Raw genomic sequence first — 15070 nt, 5'->3', positions numbered from 1 at the left:
AACTTACTATCATTTCCACAATCAAGGCACGCCAACTTCATCAAGCTTATAGTTGGTGTTTGGTGGTGTTTGCTTGGTGATGAAGCTGTGGACAGATTCAGCAAGTGCTACAAAAGCAAGTCGCGTAATTAATTGCAATGTTTCGCGTTAAAATATATTCATTGCGCGGAAATAATCCTCCTAATAAAGTCAAATATAATCAGTTTAACCTTCACAATTAACGGTGAACTTTAAGATACTCCTTGTGCTCTAGTTTTTAAATTAGATCGTTTGTGTGACAGCCAGGACTCCCTAAAGTCCCCATCATCTTCATCATCGGAACTTCGGAAGTAGACCTTTAAATATAGCCTAAAGTGCCGAGGGTTAACTTTCACATTAGGCTTACTGTTATGACTAATTTCTCAGTGAAATTAATGAATGTTGTGAATAAATTAACTGTGGATTAACTATAATAAAAGGTAAGCTTTTCAAATAATCAACGTTAAGCCTAATCTAAGTTGTATTTCACTTCTAACTAACCTAATCTTACTTATACTTCACTTCAAACTAATTCACTTCAAAATAACTAATCTTACTTAATTTTACAGTTATTCCAAACCGAACTATATTTTTATTGCCAAAGAGTCTAGACTCATTCATTCTAAATAAATATGGGTGAGTTAAATTTATTTTCAGTAGTTGTGCATGTAGTGGTATATTATTTAGGTTAGAGTTAAATGTTTGCTTAAGTTAAAATAACCTATTAAGCATTGCCTAGGCCTATATGTGATACCACAATTTAACTGATTTAAACGGAGAAATAGCTTTAGAATAGTTGTACAACATAAATAAGGTTTCAACTTGACTAAATGAAAAGATAGAAATGTTTGTTATCGTTAAATTTGAAGTTTCTTGACCATTGGGACATAAAGTTTTAATTGAGCAAATCTTATATTATCAACAGTTATAATTCAGGGCACAGAATAATTGGTTTTGAGTTTAAACTAAATTTTAAACCATATTATAATCCTAGTAACCAAATTTTCTCGGTAGCTCATACAGTTCAATCATGCCTCCTCAATAAATATGAGGCCTTTTCCGCTTTCACCTTATTAATTTTTACGCTCAATTAGACAACGTTTTTAAAACGTTTTAATAGATTATTTTCTTTAAAAACTCCTTTTTAAAAACCGGCTGCAGTTTTAAGGAATATATTAGAAAGGTTTTTAACACCTGACTAAGATAGTTTAACTTAGAGAAAAAAAACATTTTCCACCCTCAAAAAAATGTTCTAAAAGCAAAAAAAAATAAAGGAAGTTTATCATAAGACACGCGAATTTCGTGATCCATGAACTGAAGAATACCCTGGACACGATTTTACGTGAAAAACGTTTTCTCTCTTTTTTTATATGGGTGGAACATTAGTGAAAATGTTCTTTTTAAAACGGACAGAAAAAGCTAGCCTTCCAGTAAGGCGTTCTGGGTCATTCTACTTTCATACCTTTGTTCACTTTTAACTGTTGAATACTGTTTAATGGGGGGAATAGGTGTCAGACCTTATGGGTGTTTTACCTCTTCTCCGAATCCTCTTTATTCAACTGAACAACTTGAATAGAGTAGGCGGTGGTCGTATTTTATCTCTAATCGTTTTCTTCCAACATTGAGTTGAAAATTTTGTTGTGGCTGTTACGCTGATATTTAGGCGATTATTTTATGTGCCCCCTGCAAGCCTGCATTTGATTTTTATTTTTTTTATTTTTTGTTCATGAGATGCGCAGGTAAATTGTTATTCATGCAGAAACAGCTAGGGGCCCGTACTTGAAAATATCTTAGCAGTCTTAGTATTAGATAGGGCTAGACACGATGTATTCTAACAAAGGAAAGGTGAACGAAAACCTGACCTGACCTGACCTGACTTGAGTCATTAAACTTCAATTCAATTAAAGCTTATAAAAATTAAGTCAAACTTAACTATTATTAATCAATGAAGCAAATTTCCCTAAATTTTAATGTATAAAATAAAATTTAGCTAGTTACGAATTTCATTTCACCCGCACTTTAACTTAAAGATGAGAGACATTCCGATATCATCTGTCAGAAGCTGTAGACTTCCCTTGTACAAATTTCTAATTGTAGAATGTTAGACCGCCGATACTTTAAACATAGCTTAAAATAAATATAAAAACATTTGATAAGGTGGTCAAATATCGTTTGTTTATTTCAAATATCAAATGAGGAAGTACAACGTCATAAAACAGTCAAAGGTTTCGATGGAAAAAAAACCCACCCCATCCGTAACCAATGATACCAATACGCGTAGAACGAAAAAGGCTTAACCAAAATTATAGGGAAATAACCTTAACCAATTAAGTCAATGTTTCTTCGGAATTTCATCTTATGTAGTTTAATTTTTTTTAATGCCTTGCTATTTGGTTTCGGTTGATCAAGTTTATGAGAGCCTCTTCTTGTTGATAGCTTGGGTATCATAAACGCGGGGGCGTGTTTGTGTCTGTGTGTATCCACATCACGTGACGGGAACAGCGTAGTAATCGGTAAACCGTGACTAATATTGGCTTCTTGAGAAAAATAAAAAGAAATAATTTTCATTGTAAAGTGGAGTATGCATGCACTCTCGTAAGAGTTAAGTAACGCTATATGGTAACGGACGGACAACTACACTAGGAAATAGTGAACGTCACTAACTGTGAAATTTTGATTGTCTTAAACCAGTTAAAGTTTAATGGATTCGTGGTATAAAAAATTTAAATTTCTCGACCTAGAAATACACAAATATAGGCCTATACGATTGAGGATATTGGAATGTTTCTTACTAGCTGAATTTATAATTTTAATTATACTAATTATGAGTTAATTAACTGAAAGATAATGCTAATTTAATAGGGACTTGACAGTAATATGTCATGCAACTACGTCACTCTACCTTCCACTAGTGCTAAAAACATACCAAGGGTAGGGGCCTTTATAGCTTTAATTCTGTAAAAAAACACCACCATAATGGCGCTGGGGGCGGAGTTAAGCCCGAATTGGCTCCATATTAAAGGGAGGGTGAAGTGGAAATTTAAAAAATTAAGTGATTTTTTTATCGATTCTTCTACTAATTATAAGACCATTCTGCATAGTGAAACATCCAGGAATTTATCTCCGAGTGATTTTAAAATTCAAATTAGGTTCAGTTTCTATGGATAATTTGAAATAAGGACCTCCAACCAATCGCGTAACGCCCTGCCTTCTTGTTAAAAAATTCTAGTGGCACTCTCTACATCTCACGCGATGATTGTCACATCGCGAGCAAATTTTATCAAATCTCGCGCCTAAATTTCATTCGGCATGGAGCGTGCCACGAGAATTTTGTTAACAGGAAGGCAGGGCGTTACGTGATTGGTCGGAAGGGCCTATTTCAAATTATCCATAAAATCTGAACCTAATTTGAATTTTAAAATCATTTCTTGGATGCTCTGCAGATTGGTCTTATAATTAGTAGAAGAATCGATTAAAAAATCACTTGATTTTCCACTTCACCCTCCCTTTAAGGGGTCATATGTAGAACAGTCCAGTTTCGGTACATTTTGAAATCGGTATTTATTTTTATTACGTCAGAAATTAGCAAATAAGAAACCTAGCACTCGGAAACACTACACCTGCATTTATAAAGATCGAAGTTCAACAAGAAATAGTTTTAATCGCAACCCACATCCTACACAATTTCCCTTGCTGTTCCTTAGATAACGTTATTGTGATATTATAAAACCCAGCCTATAGTTATCATAATAGACTTAGTTCTCTTCGAGTCTCTATATATACATTAATTGTGGTTATCATCGTTAAGAATTAAAAAATGTCTCTTGGAAAGATAATATCAAAAGGTTCGTAAACTCTCATTTAATGTCGTGCCGTGGTATTTCTAGTTATGTTAAAACCCGTACACGGCAATTAAAGTGTAATTTTATTCATGGCCATGTAGGCCTATGCCAGCCAGGACTTCAGTAGAGTATAGTCTGAAACAACTATGTCCTAGGCTAGCTATGTCTAAGCCAATTCCCCTTCCCCTCTTTCTCTCTTGTGACGAAGCTAAAAATACAATTGAAACTTTCAAATACAAGAAAGAAAACTTTCTTATTAACTGCAGCATCTACATCTAGGTTAGGTATAGGAATAACGCTCCAATAGTTAGGCCTAAAAAACGAGAAAGAACAATGATTTATGGTATCATTGAACCGGCACAAAACAGGATGTGACGATTTCTTTTCTAATTTGTTTGGTTTTAATTTGAGTCATAAATATAATAACTCTGGTACAAAGGTACGACTTTATTATGTAGGAAATGTTTCTTAGATTTATTTTTTACAAAACAAAATTAATTTCAATTTAGCTATAAATTCAATACGAATTTTAATGATAATAATTAATTTCTTACGTGGTAGATTTCCCCCCAAAATTATATTAAATTCTATAATGTTATTGCTCCATGCTTTTAGTAGTATCTACTCCATTATCGCAAGTTTCACTCCTCCATGTCTTAAACAAATTTCGATTTTATGATCTTGGGGCGCCGTTGTATTTCTTTCTAATTTTTATCCCCTAGACGCTTCCACTTTGAGAAATTTCACATAGCTTTAGGCGTATTACCTGTGTTTTTAATGGTTTTCGGGCGTGATAGACGCGTTGCCGCTCAAAGTGTAATCTTTCCTTATCAAAAAGGGGATTTTGGCGCGCCGTTCCCAAAAGCATAGCCTCCTAGATCACGCGACTCGCGGACGTAGGTTGCACGCGCTAGAGAAGCCCGTTCGAATAGTTATCTTTCTATAAAGCACGTATCGTGGATTACCGCTTGATAAATCGAAGGAGTTCAAATTTGACATGCTCGTCTATAAGAGAAACCCCATTTTGGGCCCTAATTTTGATAATATTGGTTCAAATCTCTTGAGATAAGGCTTCTTATGTTCGTGCAAAGTTTCTAAAGTCTCTTTTTCATAATTTCTTTGTAAAAAAATATGAAGGGAAAGGAACGTAATTAAAGTATTTAGCCTATAATCGAAGGGAATACGTTTTCTTTGCCTTCGCTGGTTCAAATCTTAGAATTGATACGCGTTTTTGGGCCGATTAAACGGGCTTTTATAGCACGAGCAGCCTTCGTCCGCCGAGGCGCGCGATCTAGGGGGCTATCCCAAGAGGCAGCCAACGTTAACCGTAACCGCCAATGCGATTCGGCCATATTCAATTTGTTCATATTGAATGATGTCAAACGTCTGATGCAGTTCAAAACCAGTTAATTAATCAAAGTCGGTGGCTAATTTAATGTAAATTAAGTTCATAACGGTAAAAAATAACCGAACGCTATCAGTGAATAGATTTAAAACCATTATTAGAGTTAGTAAAGCGGAAGAAACACAAGATTCGGTTTCGTGACCAAGGCTTAGTAGTTTTCTCAGGCGGCGGCCGTCGGCCGAACGCACGGCATAAGCATTTGTATCTTGACCGGATTTTTTTAAACCTTTCGTCCACAGTACAAACTACTGAAATTTAACGCTATCTAGGGCGTCACCGCGTGTTATTGACCCACGGTTTTTGTCCATAAAAACGGAACAATCGTAAACTAAAAGAACTACGTAAGAACTGAGGCAAAGTTGAAAGTTACAAAAAACTAAAAAAAAAAAAACAAAATGTTTGGCAAAACCTACTCTTACTCAAGCATGCCCGTCGTTGGAACCAGCAAAAAAGGGTGTCATTGTTCATGTAAGATATAATACCGGTTTTAAACTAGTTAAAATAACGCGTAGGGGTCAGACAATTGAGACAAATGGTTAAATATATGTCAAAAGGTCAAACCTGGATGGGTAATTTACCAGGTTGGGTTCCAAAATCCTCCATGGCCATCACTCCCTTAATCTGTATAGAGTGCTGTCAGTTGTGACGTCAGATCCAAGGTTGAACGTCACGAGTCTGCCTTTAGCAATGGACGGCCATGACAGTTACCGTTTTTTCTTTATGGGAAAACAGCATGGGTGACGTCACACCGGCGCTTCTGACAGCACTCTATATGGAGCTAACAACTGGCTGGGGTGAAGAGATAGTCTGACGTCACTCAGCCCCCCCCCCCCCTGGTTGGCATTCTTGCGTACAGAATACGGTTTCCAACCATTAGGGGGGATGAAACTCCAGTAAGAGATAGAAGGGTGTGACGTTTCAGGGTCAGAACTGTTAGCTCCCTATTGAATGAAACCTTGAATTTCAAAGTACTTAGGATAATCCCTATGAATAAAGTGGGCGAAAAAATTCGAAACATCATACCTTTGATAATATCTGACCCCCTGGTCCAGTCTAAACTTAGCACACACACACCTATTGAAAATTATGATTCCAAAAGCAATTGAATTGAACTGTCGCTCACCACCTGCTCTAATATGGCTACACTTGACTTGACTTATAACTTGTTAACCCCCTGCAAGCCTGTGTGTTAATTCAATTATGTGAAGCCATACTAAGTATCTGAGCTCAATTTTCGATGTTCGATGTTCGCTAACCGGGTCTGCCATCTCTTTTAGATGCAGTTTCCCCTCCTTAAATGAGGGTTTATCATGAAATATTTGTAATTATAAAAATCATGAAATGCACCGGCGTATAATTAGGGATAAAGTCAATCAATGCTGGACTTGCAAATTAAAAATGGAGACATTTGCTAAACATAATTGGAGCGATCATTGCTTGCTTTTACCACCAACTGGACCCATATGGAGTACCAGTTGCGATGATTTGAGATCAATTTTAAATGGTCCCTGTGGTTCAGGGGTCGGTTTAGAAAATAGTGGTGGAGGTGGTGGTGGTGGTGGTAGATCGAACCAAGATAATTGGAAAAAATTGTGGTTTCAATATACCGGCAAAAAAATTAAAAGGCCTTGTAAGTTTAGGGTTTTTTTTTTGGGACTCTTGGGGAAGTTATCACGACACGTTTTTGACCTAAAGACTAATGGCACCCCATGTTATTTCCCCATAGAGATTAATACAGTCGAAGGCAGAGGGCTGCAATTACCCTATTTTAGATTTATTTAAAATATTTTTTTTTTTGAGTAATTAATATTAATTTCTTTTAATTAGCTTGTTGCGGTGGATGTTTGAGATGTTTATCACGAATCCCTTATGCCACGTTGATTGCCACAATATTATGTTGCGCTGGTGTTGGAATCTTTCTTGGTTCCATGTACAGAGGTGTTGCTCTCTCTTTGAAAATGTTTGAAAGCGTTTTCAAGTTCCAGTTTTATGGGTAAGTGAATTTCAACATGAAGTCTTTTATATTTTTATTATTGTTATTATTATTATTATTCTACATCTATGCTTATCATGATTAAATTAATTTACTTAATTAATTAATTAAATAATCAATCCAAGTAGGGAAATAATTAGATAATTATCTTATGAAATTAATTTAATTTAATTTAATTTAACTAACCGTAAAAATGAAAGAAATCCCATACTCTTAAAATTTTTATGGTATTCTGATACCGGTACCGATGTACAACTTATTTTTGGTTTGTTGGTTTTATTAATGCTTTTCACCCACCTTTTATCATTTGCTGGTAACTTCTGTTGGCTTCGATACTTTTTTTTGTTAAAAAATTACTTATAACATTAGTACTATGTAGAAATAAGATCTTAATTTTTCCCCATCGGTGAAATCTTTTAAATCTCTTGCACATTTTATTTCTTGGGTCCTTTTTTATCTTATTTTATATAAAAAAAAAATGGTCAGCTACATTGGTCCAGAGGAACGCAGTTCAACGAGGTGAGATTTGGTGTACAAATTTCTTGAGAATGAACTATTATATATAGTTCATGGAAAATGCCTTAAATTTGCTTGAATGTCGGTTATACACGCACAAACTCTGCTTTTTATCGCAGTCTTTTGTTTCTGCATTGCTTATTTGCTGTTGTTTTCATTGGTTTCACGTCACTCAGACGTCATTACTTAAAATTTCACTCCATTTGCTTATCCATTTTATTTTATTATTTTGAAAATATCGTAGTGTTACGTAGCCATGCTTTATTCGCACGTTTACCCTAATGTAGATAAGAGTACCATTATTTCAGAACAATATAGATTCAGAGATATGATTGATTGATTGATATTTTGGCCTATATTTTCAAGCATGTACAGTTTTACTTGATAGTTACTAACTGGATTTTCTTTCAAAGTTCCGTCAAGTATTTTAAAAGTAATGTTTTACCTTGATAATTACTTTCAGTTTGAACGATCTTCAAATTGTCTTCATCATTGTCGGCGCTGCCATGGGCTTCCTAAGTTTAGTTTTACTCCTAGTCGGATTTTTAGCCACTGGACCTACCAGAGAAAAGGTTTACCGGGGTTGGAGGGCTCGACTTGGCGGAAGGATATCTTGCGCAGCTGTAAATAACAGGGTTCTAAATATAAACCTGAAAAAACTATTTCTAAATGAAACAGGGTTCATACAAACCTGGAAAACCGGGAAAACCTGGAAAAATCAGGGAAATAAATAGTTGACAAAAACTTCAGGGAAAATTCAGGGAAATTTAGAATTTTTAGTAAAATTCAGGGAAATCAGGGAAATTTGCGTCAAACAGGGGCCGAGTAATTAAGCAAAATGTTCAATATAACACATCCTCCATAGGATTAACATTACACTATACTTTGGAGGCTCATAACTCTGGTTATATTAGAGATACGGGGATGTCCTTTGATTATGTTATAGTCATATTTGTCCCACCCTCCTTCGTTAACATTTGCTCCAAAAACCTGGAAAATTCAGGGAAGTATATGGGGAAATACCTGGAAATCTCAGGGAAATTTGTTTTCCAAAATGTGTATGAACCCTGATGAAATTAGGTCTATTTTGGCCTATTTTTTAAATAGTTTTTTAGGTTTATATTTAACGCGAGTTTCTTTCTTCCGATATCTAAAAGAATGTAATTATCATCATTCTTTAGTTCTTGATCATTACTTACTTGTTGGAGTTGGTTTGGTTGATCGTACTTGGGGTCATCGTCGTTTGCACATTCATTTGTTCAGTTTTATGGGGAATGTGTAATGATTTAAGACACGAACCTGATCCTGAGAAGAGATGTATTGATTTAACGCAGTTTGGTTAGTGGTGATGATTTTCTTCTCGTAGTGTAGTTTTGGTGTTCGTAGGCTTAATTGCTAGTGTTTAATATAAACATTTCACTCGTAAGACTTCATGTTTCCGAACACGACTGATATAAATCACCTCAAAATGTGTGGGGAAGGTAAACGTAAGGAATTCTGCAAAGATTACATTGAGGAAGCACTCGTCATGTTTATATTATCTCTGTCTGCGTGCGTTTTGGTCTTGCTGAGTCTGGTAAGACTTTCAATTCTTATTTCGATGTTTTACCACTCTGATGGGGTTCATACAGGCAAAGTTTTACAGTGATTTATTGCTGTTAAGTATCTTAAATATAATTCCATATGATGCTAAGTATTCCTGCAAAATAATTGTGGAGTTTTATGATAAATGCTCCATGATGTTCCTTCCTGAATGTCATCTCCCATTTTTTCCAAATTTTCTAAAATATTCCTCTTCTCCTGAAAGTACCTTCAAAATATAGTGCATAATTTTTCTGCCATAAAAGTGCAAAATGTTGTTTCTGTGCGAAATGTTTTCTGCCATAAAAGTGCAAAATTTTGTTTTTTTGTGCGAAATGTTTTCTGCCATAAAAGCGCAAAATTTTGTTTTTTGTGCGAAATGTTTTCTGCCATAAAAGTGCAATGTTGTTTCTGCTGTAGTAGTGCGAAATTTGGTTTCTGCTGTAGTAGTGCGAAATTTGGTTTCTGCTGTAGTAGAGCGAAATTTGGTTTTTGCTGTAGTAGAGCGAAATTTGGTTTCTGCTTTAGTAGTGCGAAACGTGGTTTTTGCTGTAGTACAGCGAAACGTGGTTTTTGCTGTAGTACAGCGAAACGTGGTTTTTGCTGTAGTAGAGCGAAACGTGGTTTTTGCTGTAGTAGAGCGAAACGTGGTTTTTGCTGTAGTAGAGCGAAACGTGGTTTCTGCTTTAGTAGTGCGAAACGTGGTTTCTGCTTTAGTAGTGCGAAACGTGGTTTCTGCTTTAGTAGTGCGAAACGTGATTTCTGCTGTAGTAGTGCGAAACGTGGTTTCTGCTTTAGTAGTGCGAAACGTGATTTCTGCTGTAGTAGTGCGAAACGTGGTTTCTGCTGTAGTAGTGCGAAACGTGGTTTCTGCTGTAGTAGTGCGAAACGTGGTTTCTGCTGTAGTAGAGCGAAACGTGGTTTCTGCTGTAGTAGTGCGAAACGTGGTTTCTGCTTTAGTAGTGCGAAACGTGGTTTCTGCTGTAGTAGTGCGAAACGTGGTTTCTGCTGTAGTAGTGCGAAACGTGGTTTCTGCTGTAGTAGTGCGAAACGTGGTTTCTGCTGTAGTAGTGAGAAATTTGGTTTTTGCTGTAGTAGTGCGAAATTTGGTTTCTGCTGTAGTAGTGCGAAACGTGGTTTTTGCTGTAGTAGTGCGAAACGTGGTTTTTGCTGTAGTAGTGCGAAACGTGGTTTTTGCTGTAGTAGTGCGAAATTTGGTTTTTGCTGTAGTAGTGCGAAATTTGGTTTTTGCTGTAGTAGTGCGAAATATTTATTCTATAATAGTGCGAACTCATTTGCATGAAGCCTTATTACCAGTTTATCGAAATCCATTGCTATGTATGAACTCTTATCATGGGTGGTTAAATTTCAAACCCCTCCATACGTAAATCTAAAATACACCGTGACGTCATTTAAGGTGCATTACCTAATGTGCTTGTCCGCCAACTACGCTCACATTAAGGACAACGAGAAACTGCAAGACTTGCAGGAGCTTCAGTACTTGCAAGAGACTGAAATGGGAACTTTGAAAGACAGGTTTTAGGACATAAGCCAAGAAATCTTTAAAGAAGAGACAGGTAGTACCAGACGATACAGCGGTTATCGACATTAGATTAAGTTTAATTATATTACATAATTAAACGACCAAAATTTACCAAAAAAAAAAAATTTTTATTCATAATGCAAAACGACAAAAAAAATCAAACCATCCCTTGCAATGAAAAAAACAAAAGAAAACGAAAACAAAAACACATCTGATATAAAATCATTCCTGCAAAATTTATTTACATTTTGGGTTATTTATTTTAATTATTTTTAATCCACTTTAATTTGATTTAATTTGAATTAATTAATTAATTTGGTCTTTTCTTTTGAAGGTTTCTTGGCATATTTTAAAAATGTTTTCTTTTTAATTTTCCTCCGTATTTTTCACACATTTTTGGGGGAAAATTTAAAGAAATGACGAAGAGTTTGTTTAAATATTATTTAGACCAATTATAATATTAGTTTATATTATCGTACTATATATAGATAATTCAAGTTGTACATAGCAATCAATGAAAATGAAAATGTGGTACATAACTGAACATATAAACTATATATATATATATAATTTTTTTTCAGACAATTAATTAATTATTTCCCCTTTCCCAGAATACAACAAATGTTAATGGTGGGGAAACTTGTCTCATTATTTTATTTTCTTTTATAGATAACCTAGAAAGGTTTGTTTTGTTTTGTTTTGTTCACACACCTTAATTAATTTTTTTAGGCCTAAATAAGTGATATCAGAATTTTAGGCCTTAAGGATTTTAATTTAATTTAGTTAATTAATTCATTTTTACTTTTGCGCTCTTTAGAGCAGCGAAAGTATTGTTCAAAATTACTAGCTAGTTATTTTGTGGTGAACATATTTTTAATCGATTATATTACACTTTAATTCATTTCCATATATATTAAATTTAAAATGAACAAAGTTATTTCATAGAAAACCAAGTTAATTAATAGGAACCTAATTATTTTTATTTTGAATTTAATGAATTTTCAGTATAAGTTTACTTTAGGTTAAGTTTAAAACACTTTAATTAATTAATTAATTAATTAAAGAAAAAGGATACAGTTTGAGTTTTAACACATGACGAAGTGCCTGAGAAAGTTTTTTGGTTTAGTTAAAATTGACACAAACTATTAAAATCCCTAGTCTTGTCACGTCACGTTACGTTACTTCACTTCATTTTTGTTTTTTTTTGTACATAAATGCATGATTAATTGATAATTAATTAATTAATTTAGACAAGGATTTAAATTTAATTACAATTAGTTGAAGGGAGTTCTTTCTTCAAATTAGTTGTAACTTAAGGTTCTTCTAACACAGGATTGAAGTGAATCTAATTCATATTTGATCTCTTTTCATTAAATAATTTCATCCAATTAATAAAGTAATTAATTTGGGGGACGAGTTTAATTAAAATATTTACTAGAGAGTAATATTCATTGGAATCTTACACAATTTTTAACACCTCACACATTTGACTTTAAACACTAATTAAATACACTAATTAGGTCAGGGAAATTTTAAAACTAGATAATTACTTAATTAGTTATCATAGTTTATTAATTTTTCCATAGTTAAGACATATTTCTCACTTAAATTTAAGTTAAATTCATTCATAATTGACGTTAAATTAATTAAGCCTATTCTTAAATATTTTCTTCATTCATTTCTCATTAATTATTTTAATTCTTCAAATTATCTTTTGGCACCAAATTTAATAGTTCATCAAAATTAAACCAGTTTTGAGGCAATAGATTAAAACACTGTGATTTTAAATTAAGCAAATGTAGTTAACGAGCAATTAAGACACACTTAGTTGAGAAGAAAATTTGTGTGGCACTTCTACTGTAAAGACACTGGGTGCTTCGTGTTAATTAACATTTAAAATTAAGTAATTAATTCATTCACTAATATACAAGTCGACGGATACTCAAAATTTGAGGTAAAAACAAACATGTCACGTTTTAAGACTGAAAATGATTAGCTCAAGAAATATGAACAAAGTTGGTTTAATTTAAAGTTTTAAACCAGATGAATTTAACTATATTTATTTTAATTTTAGCTTAATTAATAGGCAACTTTAGACTAAGCTTATTACAAATTTAATTAGTTTGGAAAGGCTAAATATTGAACTTTGACTTTTGGTATTGAAAGTTATTAACTATAGGTCAAATACTGCATGGGTTTTAGGCTTAAAGTTTGAACTTTGACCTATGGCATCAAAAAACCAAATTAATTTGGGTTGTGTATTATTAGCTTACAGTTTGTAAAGGCTAATATTTTAATTATTGGTACTATTTGTTATAGGTCAAATATCGGGTTTAGGCTTAAGGTTCAAACTTTGACCTTTGGCCCTTAAATTACTTGAAACCATTTCCACCCCCCTATAGGTCAAATATTGATGTGGGGTTAGACCTAAATTTTAAATATTGACCTATTTTGTTATAGGTCATATATCGGGTTTAGGCTTAAGGTTTGAACTTTGACCTTTGGCCCTTAAATTACTTGAAAACATTCTCCCCCACCCCAAGTACAACTTTATTAATATAGGTCAAGGTAATGGGGTTGGAGTTAGGCCTAAAGATTAAATATTAACCTTTCACCTATGGAATCAAAATTAAATTTGGGTTGAATAATATTATTATTATTATTATTAGCTAAACTAATTGAAAATAGCTTTGGCCTAAAAATGACTTCAAATCATTTTCCCCCCAAGTACAAGTAAATAAAGGTGTGTGGGTAATCTTTGCCAAAAAAAATAGTATAATGAATTAAAATATACAAGAACATAAAGTAGTTTTATAAAAAAACATTTACGAAGGACTAAAACCAAAAAAATAACAAATCTGTTTAAACTCTTTGAAATTTTATTTTTTTCTCTGCCGTTAATTGACCATAATGAAACAAAAAATTAAATCTAATTATACCGAAATCAAAATCTTTAAAAAATATACCGAAATTATTTATGAACAAAAACGTAACGTTAAAAAGATATTTTCAGGTTTATTCCAACATCCCTTAAAACGTTTGCGTAGATGTTAGATTAAAAAAAAATGGTCACAAGTAGTTTTTAAAATATATCGCTTGTTCTCAGCATTGCCGTCCATTGCAAATCTATAATAACATATAAGTATATTAAATATATATTAATCACGCTCCTATATGTAGCTTTAAATGCCATTTTTCCATGTTTTACAGTGTTTTTTATTTTACCCTTACACTACTATAAAAATAATAATATTATTAATAGTTCGTTATCATATTCAAACACATTTTTATTTTTAAAATTAATTAATTAATGCCTATTGTATTATAAACAATTAATATTAACGAAAAAATAATAATTATTATTATATATGAATTAAGCAATGCGCTGGGCCACAAATTGCGAATATTGTATATTTCATGATGATGACAGTTTTAGATGTTTATTAATTATTATATTGCAAGTGATAATTTGCTACCCCTTTCCCCATTTTCCCACCTTGCCAATTATTATAATATGATGGACAGAAAAATACAATACAATTGACAACAATTATCATAGCATTGTATTACACATTGTTGTTTGATGGTATTATCAGTAGGACATGGTCAATAAACAAATGTTCATTTTCATCCCGGAATTAAAGTCAATAAATTTTTATGACTAATTAAGTACCTGCAGTTCATGTGGGACAATTCTGTCTTTGAACTGCAACAGGCTTGGTTTATTTCCATAAAGGCAGCACCCCAAATTGTTAAGGTTGACTTTCGGTTATTTCAGAATTAAAGGTGATAATAGAAGAAGTATGACACTCTGTATCCACTTAATACTTCAGGTACGTAGCATGATTCTTATCAGGCTCATGCACCCTTTTTGCATGCTCTCCCTCCCATCAAAATTCAGATGGGCATCGCACCGTGATAGGGTGAATTCTATAACTGTTCAACCCACAAACCTAGCTCGTCTTGACGTGGGACAAAAATCCACAAGCGCATGCTGCCTTGGCAAATAATTAAGCAGCGCTAATAGAGTAATGATGAGGGAACTATTTATCGCGTTATGTGATTCGGTTTAGTAACCTTACGTGCTTCAAATGTATAAGGATGTTGGGAAGAACCGTGTTACAATTATCCCACTCGCTTTGTGGTGGTACACTTCTCTCTCGAAGAGATGT

At 33.6% G+C, this 15070-nt stretch overlaps 1 protein-coding gene across 3 annotated transcripts; it reads left to right on the top strand.

The window, feature by feature from the left end:
- Positions 1 to 69: 69 nt before the first annotated feature.
- Positions 70 to 14528, top strand: M6 (neuronal membrane glycoprotein M6). Of its 3 annotated transcripts, XM_089845719.1 has the most exons (9): positions 70 to 458; positions 588 to 654; positions 7093 to 7258; positions 7745 to 7777; positions 8238 to 8397; positions 8956 to 9112; positions 9202 to 9350; positions 10773 to 13229; positions 13384 to 14528. In XM_089845719.1, the coding sequence occupies exons 2-8, from the start codon at positions 651 to 653 to the stop codon at positions 10896 to 10898; spliced, it is 795 nt and encodes a 264-aa protein (XP_089701845.1). In that variant the 5' UTR covers positions 70 to 458; positions 588 to 650; the 3' UTR covers positions 10899 to 13229; positions 13384 to 14528. The 3 variants fall into 3 exon arrangements, with proteins under 3 accessions (XP_089701845.1, XP_089701843.1, XP_089701844.1); XM_089845717.1 differs by lacking the exons at positions 70 to 458; positions 588 to 654 and adding an exon at positions 5195 to 5733; XM_089845718.1 differs by lacking the exons at positions 70 to 458; positions 588 to 654; positions 7745 to 7777 and adding an exon at positions 5198 to 5733.
- The last annotated feature ends 542 nt before the right edge of the window (positions 14529 to 15070 follow it).

The sequence above is a fragment of the Phalangium opilio genome, unplaced genomic scaffold, assembly GCF_054372755.1.
Source record: "Phalangium opilio isolate 3A_F unplaced genomic scaffold, DU_Popi_V2 ptg000079l_1, whole genome shotgun sequence".
Lineage (NCBI taxonomy): Eukaryota > Metazoa > Arthropoda > Arachnida > Opiliones > Phalangiidae > Phalangium > Phalangium opilio.
Note: the sequence above shows the minus strand (reverse complement) of the source record. Positions and strands in the feature narration are given on the sequence as shown.

Coding starts and splice junctions, on each gene's coding strand:
- M6 (XM_089845717.1), top strand. CDS start 5,661: ATGTTTGGCAAAACCTACTCTTACTCAAGCATGCCCGTCGTTGGAACC. Junction 7,259..7,744: donor TTCAAGTTCCAGTTTTATGG/GTAAGTGAATTT, acceptor AAAAATGGTCAG/CTACATTGGTCCAGAGGAAC. Junction 9,113..9,201: donor TATTGATTTAACGCAGTTTG/GTTAGTGGTGAT, acceptor TTCACTCGTAAG/ACTTCATGTTTCCGAACACG.